A 14455-nucleotide genomic window follows, 5' to 3' on the forward strand; every position below is an offset into this window, starting at 1 on the left:
CGCGCGGGGAGGGGCGGAGCAGGGCGGAGCGGCCGCCCCTCCCCTCCCGGGGCTCCGCCTCGCCCCGCCGGGCCGCGGCCCCGCGGCGCCTTCGCGCATGCGCTCGCCCGCGCCTGCGCAGCGCCCGCCGCGGGGGGAGCGGGCGGGGAGCGTGCGGCAATGGCGCAGGCGGGCCGCGCCAGCCTCAAGGAGCAGCGATACGATCGGCAGCTGAGGTAGCTCGGGGGCTGCCGCTGTCCTGGCCGGGCCGGGAGCCCGCTGCCACGGCGCCCGGCTCGGCCCCTCGCTGCCGGCTGTGCTGGGGGCCGCAGCCCTACTCCCGCGGCTCCGGGTGCCCCAGCAAGTGCCAGGCCGTCGCCGGGAAGGGGAGGCGAGGCGCGGCGCGGCGGGCGGCCCGGGGCTGCGGTTTGCCGGCCGGGCCGCTCGCCCTTCGCCCGCCGAGACCCCCGGGGGGCGGCCGGGCCGTGTCCGCTTGGGCGCGGGGGGAGCCGGGCGGGGGCGGGGGCCCGCGTCCCCGTGTCCCTGCCCGTCGGGCCGCTCGCTTGTCTGGCTGGCCGAGCGTCTGCGCGAGTGCTTGTGCTGGCACGGCGGAGAGAGAAAAGAGCGAAGTTAAATGAGAGAAGGGCGGTTTGTCCTGGAGGCAGTCGATTTTTGGAATGTGGCATGGCTTGATTTTCACACCCTCGCATACATTTAACAGTCTCAGTAGTAGCTTTAATGCGTTGCTGTGTCTGTTCAGTAAACTTACCTACCACAGCCTAGCTAACATTACTGCTCTTCTCACATCAGTGGGGCATTTGTGACCGAGTACAGTCAAGTCCACATTTCAGCTTGAACATTACTTGAAAAATGACTTAAATACATTACCAAACCTATTGAGACAGATTTTCATCTGCTTATACGTTTCAGTGTCATGTATTATAAATGATAAAAACCATATAACCGTGTTCTTTGTAACAAAACTTAAGAAAAAGAGAGCAGTTGTAGGACAATAAAGTGTTTTGAGCCATGCTGATTTTTAAGAAGCTAAATATGTTACAGCAGAAAAAGATGTCTACGTTGAAATGGTGTAGAGTATAAAGATGGAGACAATGAAAAGTCAGTAAAACTGAGTTGCTCTTTAGGAAGCCTCAAGTTTGCCACAGTAAGTTTTCTTGAGGAAAGATTGTTTTGGTTACTGCTCTTTAGCTCCTCTTGACAGTGAATAGAAAGTAGAGTGCTAGCCTCAATTTCTGCTTGTTAATTTTTTAAAATGTCTTTATATTGGCTTTAATTGGCTTTACAGTTTAAAATGAAATAACTTCATGATGTTTTGGTTTCCATCCTAATATAGATTGTGGGGTGACCACGGACAAGAAGCTTTAGAATCTGCCCATGTTTGTGTGATAAATGCAACAGCAACAGGAACTGAAATACTCAAAAACTTAGTGCTACCAGGTAAGTAGATATCTCTTCTGTGTTTCCTTTGTAATGTATCTGACAGTTTCATAATGACTAGATGAGTTCATAATGCATAGTAATTTTTTTCCCCCCCAAGGTATTGGTTCATTTACAATTGTCGATGGGAATCAGGTCTCTGGAGAAGATGTTGGAAATAAGTAGGTTTGTTACTAGTTTCTGATACAAATTGAGAAATAACAGTGTTTCATAAATAGTTCTGTGAAATTCTTAATAACTTTACAGGTCTCTATATGTTTCTCAAAGTCTTTTGTGGTTTTGGATGTCTGTGATACACAGCATTTACGATAATTTTGATATTAGCTGCAAAATTTTACATAGTTTTCTTAATTGCTGGTTTTGTATTGTACAGGTTTATTTGCTTCATGCATCAGTTTCATAAAGACAGTGGTCTACTTAGTATAAAAATACATTAAAATTACTTGTTTGCTGTAATCTTTAGATATGACAATGCGAGATTTGCTTGTGTTTCATAATTTTCCATAATTTTGGTGATGAAAATAACTCAGTTTTCATTAGTTTATCATTGTGAAACTGTGACTCATAGCCGTTTATTAGCTTTCATACCTCTGAAAGGCTGTGTGGTGCAGGGGAAGGGATAAGAAACACTTTACAAATACTATAAAAAGTAATTTTTTTGCTACTTCTAGATCACAGTCTCTTATGGTTCAGGTAGATACTTACAAATATCTGTCTACTTAATGAGGTTATATGAGGGAGAAGGATATTCCATTACATGAAGAAGTGAGTACTAATGGATCTTTAATTAGCCCAGTGAAAAAGAATCTGCCCTGTGATCCTGGCTTCTAGAGGGCTTTGGCATGTCTTATTTTTCAGATTTATGGCTCAGGCATTGGAAAAGTTCCTTACGAAACTGACTCTGAGGAAAATATAACAGTGATGGGGAGGAGAAAATCAGATTTAAGGGGGAACTTGGTTTGTTGTATATGACAGTCAGCAAGATATTCTGCCCTACAAAATGAAGATGTAATGTTTTGGGTTTTTTTAAATAAATGTTCACATGTAATTCTTTTGTCTCCTTTTCAGTTTCTTCCTACAAAAAAGCCATATTGGTCAGGTAAGGAGATAACAAATGTCACGTTAGATCTATTGAAAGCATAAATACTCAAATGTAATATTATAAGTAATGCTAAAAACATGTATGGATAGGTTAAAATCTGTTTATTCTTTGACAAAACTCCCCATGCTTATTTTTTAGTTGCTCATAAGTGAGAAGATAAGATCAATTCCGGCAAGACTGAATGGAAAAAATGAACCAGATATGGTTGAGAAAATCTTTGGAAGGATCAAGTGAAAGAGAATTGTGGTTGAAGTAGTAAAGGTGGATGGGGGAAGAAAAAAAATCACAAAACCAAGAGAGTACAGAAGGCATAGATAACTCATAGAATTTACTAAGTAGTAGTTGTCACATAATTCTTGGTTTTAGAATGAGATTACTAAAAATGGTCTCAAACATGTGGCTGCTGTTCAGGGATGTATTTTTTCTTTAAACAAGGCTTGAAATAAGAAATCCTACCTTATGATGAAGTCTTTTGTTCTCTTTTTTTTTTTTTTTCTTTAAGCATGTAGCATGTGTGGTACTGATATACTATCTAAAATACATTTCAAGAGGTTAAACATTATTTTGATTGTTCTGAAACAGAATCGTGCCCAGAGTGCCACTGTGCTTTTGCAAGAATTGAATAATGATGTTTCTGGAAATTTTGTCGAAGAGGTTTGTTTTCCTAAATTACTTGTACATTTTGTGTGATACAATGTGATAAAAGTATGAAATAAGAGATATGTGTTGTCTTTGTAATGTTGCATTTTAAGTAGCATCATGATAAAACAACATTTGAGGAAGAAGATCTGAAGTTATTTGCAAAAGTCAGTTTACTTATTTTAAACATTATTTTATAACTTCCTGATAGTTTTATAGCTTTCACTTGTCCCTTTACGTACAGTGTTGAAGAGACTTGCTGTGTATTTAGAAATTTTCCCAGTGTTTCCTGATTATCTTTTTTTCCTACTACTTAGAGTCCAGAAAAACTTCTAGACAATGACCCTTCCTTTTTTAACCGGTTCAACTTGGTGGTTGCAACACAACTACCAGAAAGGTAAAGAATCATCTAAAATTGTGTGTGTGTTGGTGTTCATTCAGTTGTAAAAGCAGATTTCAACTGCAGGCATATTGTAGCAGGAAAACTTAGGCAAAACAGGTGTCTGTCGTTGTGAAGGAAGGTTATAGTAAATGATGGCATTTTTCTATGGACCTTTTTATATGTTAATACATAGTTTAAAATCTCTTTTCAGATCCAATCCTGCCTCTTAGGTGCTGTCTTCAGGTGTATTTGTCTATGCCAAGTACTCTTTTGTAGTGACAGTTGTTTCTGGTCCAAAATCACTGTAATAAGTATTCTTCTTATGTAAACCCTAACAGATGATAGTCTGTGATACCTCTAGATTTTTACGAATGTATTTTATCCATCGTATAACCATTTCCATTTTACCCATGTATGTAATTATATTGCCCATATAAACTTTGTCAAGACCAGAATTTCTTAATTTTTTTTTTAATTTCTTCCTGCTGGGAGGCCCCTTGCATGCTGCCTTCCAGTGAACAGTACGGATGAAAAATGACAACTCTCAGTATTGAGACACTTGGGGGGAGAAGAGCATGCTTCTGTTTCAGTAGCAAGCTCCCTCACCAGAGGCAAGAGGTTGCTGGATAGATGAATAGTTAAATCTTGCTTTTGTAAGGAGATGATGGCTGTTGATGCTTCATATATTTTCTCCCTCCCCTTACTTAATAGGGGAACTAGGGGTATTGTGTGTTACAGAAGTAAGAGCCACCTTGCCGGGTTGAACTGCTGATGGCTTTGTAGGCATTTGTGAATAAAGAGTATGTATTCTGTGCTGTTCAAAAACCTCTGATTGAAATTGCCCCTACTGGAAGTTATGTTTGTGCAATGCACAGATCTAATTCTTATTTTCTTTCTTTCACAACTCCTTGAAGTTTTTTTGCTTAATTGATCTTTGGAGCATTTGGGAGGATGGAGTTAAACATAAATAAGCTAATGGATAAATATACTTCTAACCCAGTGTAGATTCATGTGTAAAATTAATCGCCTTATGTGCTTAGAATCATGATAATAATAGAGTTGTCTCATAGAAAACTTCTCTTTCACAAGTGACTTGTACAAGAGTTAACTTTACGGTTAACTGTTGTCCTCTTGTACATCTGAAAAAAAAAAAAATATTTTTCCTACAGTACGTTGCTGCGCTTGGCTGAACTTCTCTGGAATTCTAACATTCCTTTGCTGGTCTGCAGGACTTACGGACTGGTTGGTTATATGAGAGTCATTATTAAAGAACATACAGGTTAGAGAGTTTTCTGAGGTAAAGACTTTTCTAAAAGGTTTAAAGCTTCAATAAGTAATGTCACTGTGGTTGTTGTGTTTTTGTTTTTTTTTTTTTTTTCCCCAATCTTGTGATGTATTTAGTATTTGTTAAGTCTTACATAGTTGCAGTTCATCACCAGGATCATTCTTTGAGGAATGCATAGAAATCATGGCCTGCAACAAATAGTAAAGTTGGAGATTATCCTGATGTTAAAGTTAACTTGCCCAAAACAGTTAAGGTTGAAAATTAAGCAGTAATCTAGCAGGAGATGTGCTGCATTTGATGTATAGCTCTTTTGGAGGCCGGACATAAAATTGTGAAATGCATTGTGTATATTTTTTCACAGTTGTTGAATCCCATCCTGACAATACACTAGAAGATCTGAGACTGGACAAACCATTTCCAGAACTGAGGGAACACATTCAGTCTTATGACTTGGATCATATGGACAAAAAGGTGGGTATGTGGTTTGCGATACGCGCTCTAAGACAGATGCAGACGTTGAACAGGGATTCTATGAAAATCACTCTCGGCAGTTGGCTCTTCCTGGTGCCGAGTCCCATCTGAGCAGAGGCAACTGTAGAAGCAGTCACGAGATAGCAGTTTTGGCCTCTGCCTCAAATGTTGCAGTCTGTATTTAAATCTTGGGAAGGAAGGAATGTTCTTGGACAACTTGATCTTTTGTTAGATTGATTCCCCCTCACCCTACCTACCCTTTTTTTTTATTTTATTTTAATTTTTATGATTACCTGCTGCTGCAGAGCTTTGAAGTGTAGGTATTTGTGCATAATCTAAGTTTCGCTCTAGAAAAATATTGGAGAACTTGGCTCAGCTAGCCTTCTTTTAAGTTAGGGAATTATAATAATGTGTTGTATAGTAGTTAGAGAATACTATTTCTGAATCAAAACCTGGAATGTCCTCGTGTTTTTACAATAGTGGAAGGTATGTTAGGAGTTTGCATTTAAAATAGATTTTTAATTAGTCTCTCATTTTTACCTTTCCTCAACCTGATGAAGATTTCTCTCCTGTTCAATTACAGGACCATAGCCACACTCCATGGATTGTGATTGTAGCCAAGTATCTAACAAAATGGTTCAATGAGGTATACTGCAAAACTGGATAAGTGATCAATCTATTATTACTTCAGATACTTGTTTTATAAATTAGATTATTATGTTGGCAATGTGTAACAAAGAAAACAAAGGTGGAATTGTAAAAAAAAAATACTACTAATGGAAATCCAAGTGAATGTATGTGAACAATGACAAACCTGAGTTTAGCAGTCTGAACACAATGAGGTTAGTAGCAGATATTTTAAAGACAAAGTGTTTTTGTGTTTTTAAATTTAGAAAAGTGATCAGTTGCCAAAGAGTTACAAAGAAAAAGAAGCCTTCAGACAACTGATTCGGCAAGGTAATGTGTGTCCTAGGAGTCACTTACTCATACGGGCAGAAATGCGTATGGCAATATCTGAAAAATAATCAAATGTTCTCACAGGGTTAATTTATGAAAATTTGCTGGTGTATACACTGCAGTTCTGCTAAATGATTGTTTTATACAGGTGGATTTTTAAACCCCATATTTCCTTATAAACACAGTTTGGCAGTGTTTGTTACTGTTTGCTGTTAAAGATCAAGAGTAGGTTTTGATTTGGGTGGGAGGAGAGGGCTTAAGAGAAAATCCTGTAGAAAATACTGATGTTTAACATGGAAAATGTGACAAAGAGGAAAGCAAGTGTCTGGTCTGTTGGTAAGACCTAAATGTAATTCAGGGGATTGTGTGTTTTTAATTTTTTGTTTTTCAATAAGGTATCTTAAAGAATGAAAATGGTACCCCAGAAGATGAGGAGAACTTTGAAGAAGCTATAAAAAATGTGAACACAGCATTAAATACCACAGAGGTAAAAATTTATATGACAAAATTAAAGAAATTTCAACTACCTCATTTTTTCAGAACATACTATGCGGTCAGAGGACAAGAATTCCATTTGCAACATTTATGTTTAAGTAAAACAGGATTAGTACCATCTTAAGAGTTGTAATTGTGTAATAAAATAGACCTAGACTAGGTGGCACTGTAATTTGTGGAAATTCTTGTAGCTTCCTTGCATGAGCAAGGAAATAAATTTTCTGAAGTCTTGAATTCAAGTATAGAATGAGTCAGTAACTGGAGTTCATAAATAGTGTATTCCTGTCTTAGACTTTATTAGGTTTTCCTTTACAGATGAAACTGTAAAGTGCTTGGTACAATTACAAAGCATTAGCAGTCACTGGTGTGGATGATGTCCAATTTAAATATGTTGCTAGGAAAGAGACTCGGAAAGCGTTTGTTGAAATTGTGCTGTACTGAAGCTGCTTGCTGTATTATTTATTCTGTATGGAAATTAAGTGCTGCAAGTGACCTTTGACAGAAAATGCAGAACTTTCCTCTTGAAGAAACATGTTACAAAACTCCTTTCATAAACTGATCAAGTTTAAAAACATTAAAAGTGAAGTTTTAATTGTTTTTAAATAAGTCTGAAGTATTCACTTATGGTTTAGAATTGACCTCTGATTTCCTTAGTCTCTCATCCATGGTAAATTGCAAAAGCTACATGAGGTTAAAGCACATTCTGTGATTCTTTTTAGATTCTGTTCTATTTTGTTTGAACTGTGCTGATCCTTGCTTGGACAGTCACATTAAATCTCCCAAGAAAGCAGCAGGTAAAACTTAGTGCTGACAACTGAGCCACTACAAATCGTATCCCAGGGCTATTAGTGTTTTATCTCAGTTTATGCGCCAGGCTGAACTGCAGCAGTTAAGGAGTCAAAACACTCTCACTTCTGCAGCTCCTCTTCCCATCCCCGGCCTTTTTGGTGCTCTGTCTCTAGCAGGTAGGATGGGCAGCTGCAACTGGTAGTACCTTTTGCTGATGCTGCTACCGGTTTTTTTAAATATTCTGTATAGAAGGTGGGAGCAAGGTAAGACTTTGTTTGTAACGTTCATCCTGATTAGAGGCATGTGCCTTGTTCTCAGGCAGTGCTGCTATTTGAAATATATCTGAGAAGCATCAACTATGTGCTAAGTGTTGAGAAAATCCAAGAAATCGACAGTCAAGTAAATACAAACCCATTTTATTTTTTCATAGATTCCAAAATGCATTGAAGAGATTTTTAATGATGATTGCTGCATGAATCTCACAGAGCAGGTAATGAGTAGTTAAGGGTAAGACTTAAATGGAGAAAAAGCATCATAAATAACATTTGTGTACATGACTTTTGGGCATTTGCAGTCACCCTCCTTCTGGATTTTGGCTCGAGCTGTAAAGGAATTTGTGGCAAATGAGGGGCAAGGAAGCTTGCCGGTCCGAGGCACTATTCCTGATATGATAGCAGACTCCAATAAATTTATTAAATTGCAAAATGTGTAAGTATACCATTTTTTCTTCAGTAGTTATTAATGGCAGTACATAGTGATGAATCCAGACCTCACAAAGTGCATGAGTTCCTGTATTAAAAAGAAAAAAGTGTGTAGGTGTGACTGGGGTGAGGAGGGGTGTGGGAAGCGTGGCAGCGTGATGTGATCTGCTGTTAGGAACCAGGGCCTGCCGAAGTCTGCAGTGCAGCCCAGTTCCCTAAGGTTGGGTACTAAGTGATCACTTTTCTTAGTTTCAGATCTAGAAAAGACCTTCCTATACATAGTAGATCCTATAGCCTAGCTACTGCTGTTGAGAGCAAATTGTTGCTTAAACACTACTTTTGGTTTTTCTCTTCAATAGGTATGTCAACCTGGTTACAGAAATTCTGGTCTCCTAGATACTTAATTCTAAATGCTTAATTCTAATTAATGCCCTTTGAAGGGATTGCTTGGTACATAAAGAAGAGTGTGAATGAATGTTAAGTGCAAATTCTAAACAGCGTCAGTGTGTATCAAGATTTCAGGCCATCTTTGGATGCATGTATCCACAACATGAAGTCAATATTCCTGTGCATCCTGGACATGATGCAAATTCTTGGGCCAAAAAAAACTTTCTTACAGTCTTAACACATTGTCTTTTTAATTCTTTAAAATGAAGCAGTATCTTGCAGAAGACTTTGTTAAATTTGTCTATGTGTTTGTACTGTTTAATTGTTGAAATAGGAAAGTATTATTTCTAATAGATTTTGATTTGTTTTTCCAGAGATTCTGAAACACAATCTCTACTAGAAAAAGGATTGTGTGCCTTAATAGTGTTTACCAATCAAAATGAAATCTGTAATTTTAGAGGTACATTACTCAGAACTGTGACAAATAGCATTAAAAAGATGGATATAAAAATATAAATGTTATATGTTTAAAATAATTGATCGCAATTGCTTCATGGAGCTTACTCTGTATAATGACAGTAAAGCCAAGAATTTGTATCATTTTTTTGCTAAATGAAACCACGGTTGCTTGAATTTGCATAGATACCGTAATTTGTAGATCTGAATTCTATAAGCATGAGTCCTGAATTTCCAGATCATGATGTGCTTCAGTTCTCGATACCAATAAGCATTACAGGGTTTTAATTTGCAGATGAAACAATTACAGTTCCTTAAAACGAGCTCTTACATTGAATTTTATTAAATATGGTGGCGTTAGGATGTTTGCATTGTCATTAAGTCTGAACAGAACTAATATGACTACAAATACTGAAATACATAAATCAATGACATATTAGAAGCCCAATGAAGGACATACAGCTGTTGTTCTGTAGCTACCTAATATTCTTCCTCTGTAGTAATACTAATTTTAATATTAACTGGTTTCTAAGCCACACGTTAGTGAACAGCTGAGTGGTGCCAGACAGTCATACAGGGAAGTAATAAGCGCATTCATGGCCTTGAGGTAGCTCACTTGCATTCATGTGGCTTGTATTTTGTCTTTATAATATAAATCAAAAAGAAACGGTCTTCACTGTGAAGTTGATGGCTTTATGCTGTAATTATTAAGACTTCTTTATTATTAACAGATACCGTGAAAAAGCAAAGAAGGATATTGCTGCTGTGGGTAACCATGCTGCTAAATTGTTACAATCCCTAGGCAAGGTAATTATAAATGTATGGCCATTCTGACAGGGTAGAAATATTTTTACCCTGACATTCTATACAGAAATAAGTCATGGGACAGATGGGAAAAGAGAAGGTTTAATTAATCTCATTGTCTTCAAAAGGCTTAAGTAAGTTTTAGTGAAATTTGATATTTGTAGTCTGGTTTACTACTGCTTTTGGTTTGGTCATATAAAAGTAAAAGGCATGCAGGGATATATTATTTACAATTTAAGATACCTTTATTTACAAGAATGACAAGTTATTTCACAATGAATATATGAATATATCTGAAAATATAAATTCTCTGGTCATTGTATGTACTGGAATTAGAATATTCTGTCTTTTAGGCACCAGAATCTATTTCGGAGAGAGAAGTAAAATTGCTTTGTGAGTATACTTCTTCTGTTGCTCTGTCTATGCAAATGATCAAATAATCAAAAACTCTTGAATGGTAATGTAGTTATTAATTGGTAACTCAGTATTTGGATTATTCAAGTAAGTGCTTAGCAGTTGCATCCCTTGCTTTCAGTGGAAGTAACAGATGTTGTATCTCTCCATAATGAGTCTATAAAGGTTGGCTTTTAAAAGATAAGACATTTTTTCAGGTCAAAAGAGCAGGTAGCAGATGACTTGTCCTTCCTGTGATGAGTACTTAATCAGTCTTGTCCATTCTGTGATACTGACTTCAGAGAGCAGGCTCTGTAAACTTCTGTAGTCTGAAAAGGTAAAACTGATGCAGCAAGGAGTATTGTTGGTGGCATTTGAGGCTGTGTTCTGGATATGTGTATATATCCACACAGCAGCCTGGCTAAGTCTCCCTGCGACTGGAAAATTTTCCTGTAAGCACATAGCCGAGAGCACACTGCCTTTCCGTTGATAAATCATTTGCTGGGAGTTTGAACAACCTTGCAGTTCGTTTTTGAGTGCAAACTAGTAGCTGCATATTGAGTTGTTTCGTAGCAGTGATACTGGAGAATAACCTTTTCCCACTTGTAGCTGTACTGTCAGAATATTGACTGAGATTATGTGAGACACTGGTGGCTGTAGCAGAAGATGAACCTGTGTTCATCAGCATGGGAGAGGAAAGCATGAAGTTGATGGCTGTGATTGATGAACTGCTATGGAAGAGCTATACATGTTGTGAGCTGTTACATTAGCGTTGCAGATGCGTTTAGATCCCAGAAGTAAATAAGCACAAAGGATGTCACAGAAATACTTATGATTGTAGACCTAAAGGTAGTTTAATAGATTTTGTTACTGCAAGCTGGAAGAAACAGAAAAGGGTCAAATGAAATTATGGAAAGTTCTGGTCTTTCATGTTTAACATGTCAGAGATACAGACTTAGAAAGATTTAGTAATTGGTAACACATTCAAGTAGGTAATGCTGTCCTTTCTGCACCCTCTGCTTAGGCAGCAACTCAGCTTTTCTCAGAGTAGTACGATGTAGATCTCTGTCTGAAGAATATGGTTTAAACACTTTTAACAAGGATGAAATCAGTAAGTATACTCCTTTTTGGCACATACTTTAATTACATTTTCAACGTGAAGTGGTTTTGTGATCAAAAAGAATTGTATGTTACACCTTCTATTTCATGGTACAGTTATATAATTTGGTGTCAGCTGGAAGCATGATTTTTTTTTTTTTTAAGTTTGGAATGTTGATTTCACTTGGATTTTGAAAAGTCAAAAATGACTTTATGTATTAATCTATGTTTCAGGGTTTTTTCTTGTTGATTTTTTTTTTGATAGCACATAAATAAAACATTGTTTTCTTCAAACTTATCTTTTCTGTACCTAAGTTACTTCTGACAGAGGTGGAAAGGTGCTTTCACCTGACCAGAGATATAAGAATGATTATCTTGGCCCCTCTCAGCTTATCTTTTCAATATATGAACTAGCAAACTAGTTACTTAATATTGCATTTTATTTTTTGAACCTACATAAATTAAAAATAAAAAGCTGAAAATATTTTTTTATCAAAGTTTGTTTAAATTAAGCTTATGTAAGTCATCTGTTTGGAGCAAGACGTATATACAAAGTGTATACGTTCTGTGTATACATATTTTTTGTAATATTTAGAATTTAAGTGAAAGCTTGAATTAGTTGGTAATATGCAGTATTATTTCAATAGTAGTTGGTATTTAGAGTACTGAGCTATGTGTTAAGGGATTAAAGACGTTTTATAATTACAGTTAAATATATGAAGCATGCATTTCAAATCCCAGAATTATAACTAAGGACTATCTCATTTAATGTTATAGCAGCTGTTGGAGTTAAAATGTAATTGTCATCACTGAACAGTTTATATTGAATAAATACAGTATGATTTTTGTCATACACTCTGGAGTCAAAGTCGTGTATCTTACAGTTGACTCATTGAGATTCTCAGTTGCAGATTGTTTTCATTAAGATTTACTGCAAATTTTACAGTTTAAGCACATGGGAAGTACTTGATTTCAAGTAATGAAAAACCTTTCTATTTCCATTTAATCTGTACCAGTTAACCAGTTCTCTTGCTGTTCTCAGTTTCCCAGATGGATAACCCAGACAGTGAAGTAGTGCTGTACTTGATGCTACGTGCTGTAGATAGATTTTATAAGCAGCATGGTAGATATCCAGGTATGTTAATACCAGAGTTACTTAACATCATCAAAACAAATACAAAAATCAAATAGTTACTATAATATTAGTTGTAAACTACAAATATAGCATTAGTTGTGGTTTTGTTTCTGTATTAATATAACTTTAAAAATGTGAAAATTAAAATGAGAATTTTTTCTCTTTGGGAACTTAAAGAATTTATCTGAATTGGTACTACTGAAGTGGGTTGCATGGATTATGAATCAGTTCAGTGATGCAGTAATTTGTCATTATCGTGAGTAGCATCAACAGAATACTGGATTAATATTAATCTAGTTTTAATATATTAATCAGTTTATAAACTTTTCAGAAAAATCAAAATACTTATCTTGCCATTTAAACCCATTAACTTTGAGTATGGTGTTACAGTTCTGTGATGAAATAGTTAACTTACCTTCCAGGTGTCTACAACTATCAGGTAGAAGACGATATTGGAAAACTAAAATCATGCCTTACTGGCTTCTTACAAGAACATGGGTTGTCTGTAGTGGTGAAAGATGACTATGTTCACGAGTTGTAAGTATTGTATCTTAAGTGTCAGTTAGTCAGTAAAACTGACCTGAAAATACTAACTGTTACTTTGCTATCCAGTTGTCGCTATGGAGCTGCTGAGCCATTTGCTATTGCGGCCTTCATGGGAGGTAAGAATGTCACTGTATTCTATATATAGTACATCCTTCAGTCGGAATCACGGCTGTGTTAATTACTTCGTATTGTCAGGGCAAAGACTGTAAGCACAGACTGTAGTCAAAGGTAGTATTAGAATAAAATCCTTCCCTTTCATGCTCCGTGTGTGGCCTATGGTATATAGAAAATGTGGGTTTGAAGTCACTAAAAGAAACCAAATAAACTTTAAAAATAATCTCAGTAGATCACTTCTAGTAGCTTGAAAATGTGTTTAAAAATTACATGCTTGAAAGAGGCTTTGAGTGAAAAAAAAAAAAAACAAAAAAACAAAAAACAAAAACTGTACTAACATTAACACAATACAGGTCTTCCTTGAACACAACGTATTTGTTAAGTATCTGTTAAATAGCCTTGATTGCTTAGCTTAATTCAAACTGTAGGTATTATCAAAACTAAATATGTTTTAACAGATGCTCAAAATTGATATATTGGTTAACTTTTCTTCATTTGGCTTCATGTGGTGCTGAAGATAAGTGTATTAAACGATCTGTGGATGTAGGAATTTTTTTCTGATTAAATAGAGCTTGGGATGTGCAAGAAAAATAAGATAACTTCTGAAGAAATTACAGAATATTTCATATTTCAGGAGAACACAAAGGGATCACAGTGAAGTGACTCTTCAATTTATTTTACAGTTTCACTGCATGTGACTTTTTTTTTTTCTTAAATTGAACTTTATTTCATTTAGAGAGGTCACAACTTGCATGGGTCTGCTAACACATTTTTATTCTCTGTGTATGTAAATGGAGAAAGAAAGTATACTCAGTGAAGTGTATGCAAAGCTAACTTTGGAAGTAACAGCTTTCTGAGCCTGTTTTATACTGAGAAGTAATGAAAGCCATTTTTACCTCCAAGGAGTTGTATCAGGCACATTTGAAATAATTCCAGTGTAGAGAGTCCAGATAACATTTTTTTACTGTTTTTAAAATATGACCTGCTAACTACCTTCAGGTTAATATTTTTTTCTTTCTTTCTTTTACAGGAGCTGCTGCACAGGAGGTTATCAAAGTCATTACAGGGCAGTTTGTAATTTTTAATAACACCTACATTTACAGTGGAATGTCACAGACTTCAGCGACTTTCCAGCTATAGGATAATGATCTTGCATTTGTTGCCACCGGGTGCTGCTCTGTCCTGTAAATATTGTGGTGGTCTGCCACTGACTGGACTGTTCTGTATTACCTGCGAATTAAAGTTCCTTTATTTGTAATGATTT

General features: G+C 36.7%; 1 protein-coding gene across 1 annotated transcript; it reads left to right on the forward strand.

Moving 5' to 3' along the window:
• The first annotated feature begins 106 nt into the window (after nt 1-106).
• On the forward strand, nt 107-14449 carry NAE1 (NEDD8 activating enzyme E1 subunit 1). The gene is made up of 20 exons (XM_032987221.2): nt 107-215; nt 1334-1437; nt 1538-1598; nt 2506-2536; nt 3122-3193; nt 3496-3575; nt 4730-4839; nt 5207-5316; nt 5900-5962; nt 6210-6273; nt 6669-6760; nt 7988-8047; nt 8132-8265; nt 9833-9908; nt 10259-10298; nt 11323-11409; nt 12439-12531; nt 12954-13068; nt 13144-13193; nt 14222-14449. Exons 1-20 carry the CDS (start codon nt 160-162, stop codon nt 14329-14331), a joined length of 1608 nt encoding a protein of 535 aa, XP_032843112.2. The 5' UTR covers nt 107-159; the 3' UTR covers nt 14332-14449.
• Nucleotides 14450-14455: the final 6 nt, after the last annotated feature.

This window comes from Tyto alba, unplaced genomic scaffold, assembly GCF_018691265.1.
Source record: "Tyto alba isolate M040663 unplaced genomic scaffold, T.alba_DEE_v4.0 Super-Scaffold_26, whole genome shotgun sequence".
NCBI lineage: Eukaryota > Metazoa > Chordata > Aves > Strigiformes > Tytonidae > Tyto > Tyto alba.

Excerpts from the sequence above, each read along its gene's own strand:
- NAE1 (XM_032987221.2), top strand. The coding sequence starts at position 160 with ATGGCGCAGGCGGGCCGCGCCAGCCTCAAGGAGCAGCGATACGATCGG. Across the intron at positions 1,438-1,537 it reads CAAAAACTTAGTGCTACCAG|GTATTGGTTCATTTACAATT; the intron begins GTAAGTAGATAT and ends TTCCCCCCCAAG. Across the intron at positions 3,194-3,495 it reads CTGGAAATTTTGTCGAAGAG|AGTCCAGAAAAACTTCTAGA; the intron begins GTTTGTTTTCCT and ends CCTACTACTTAG.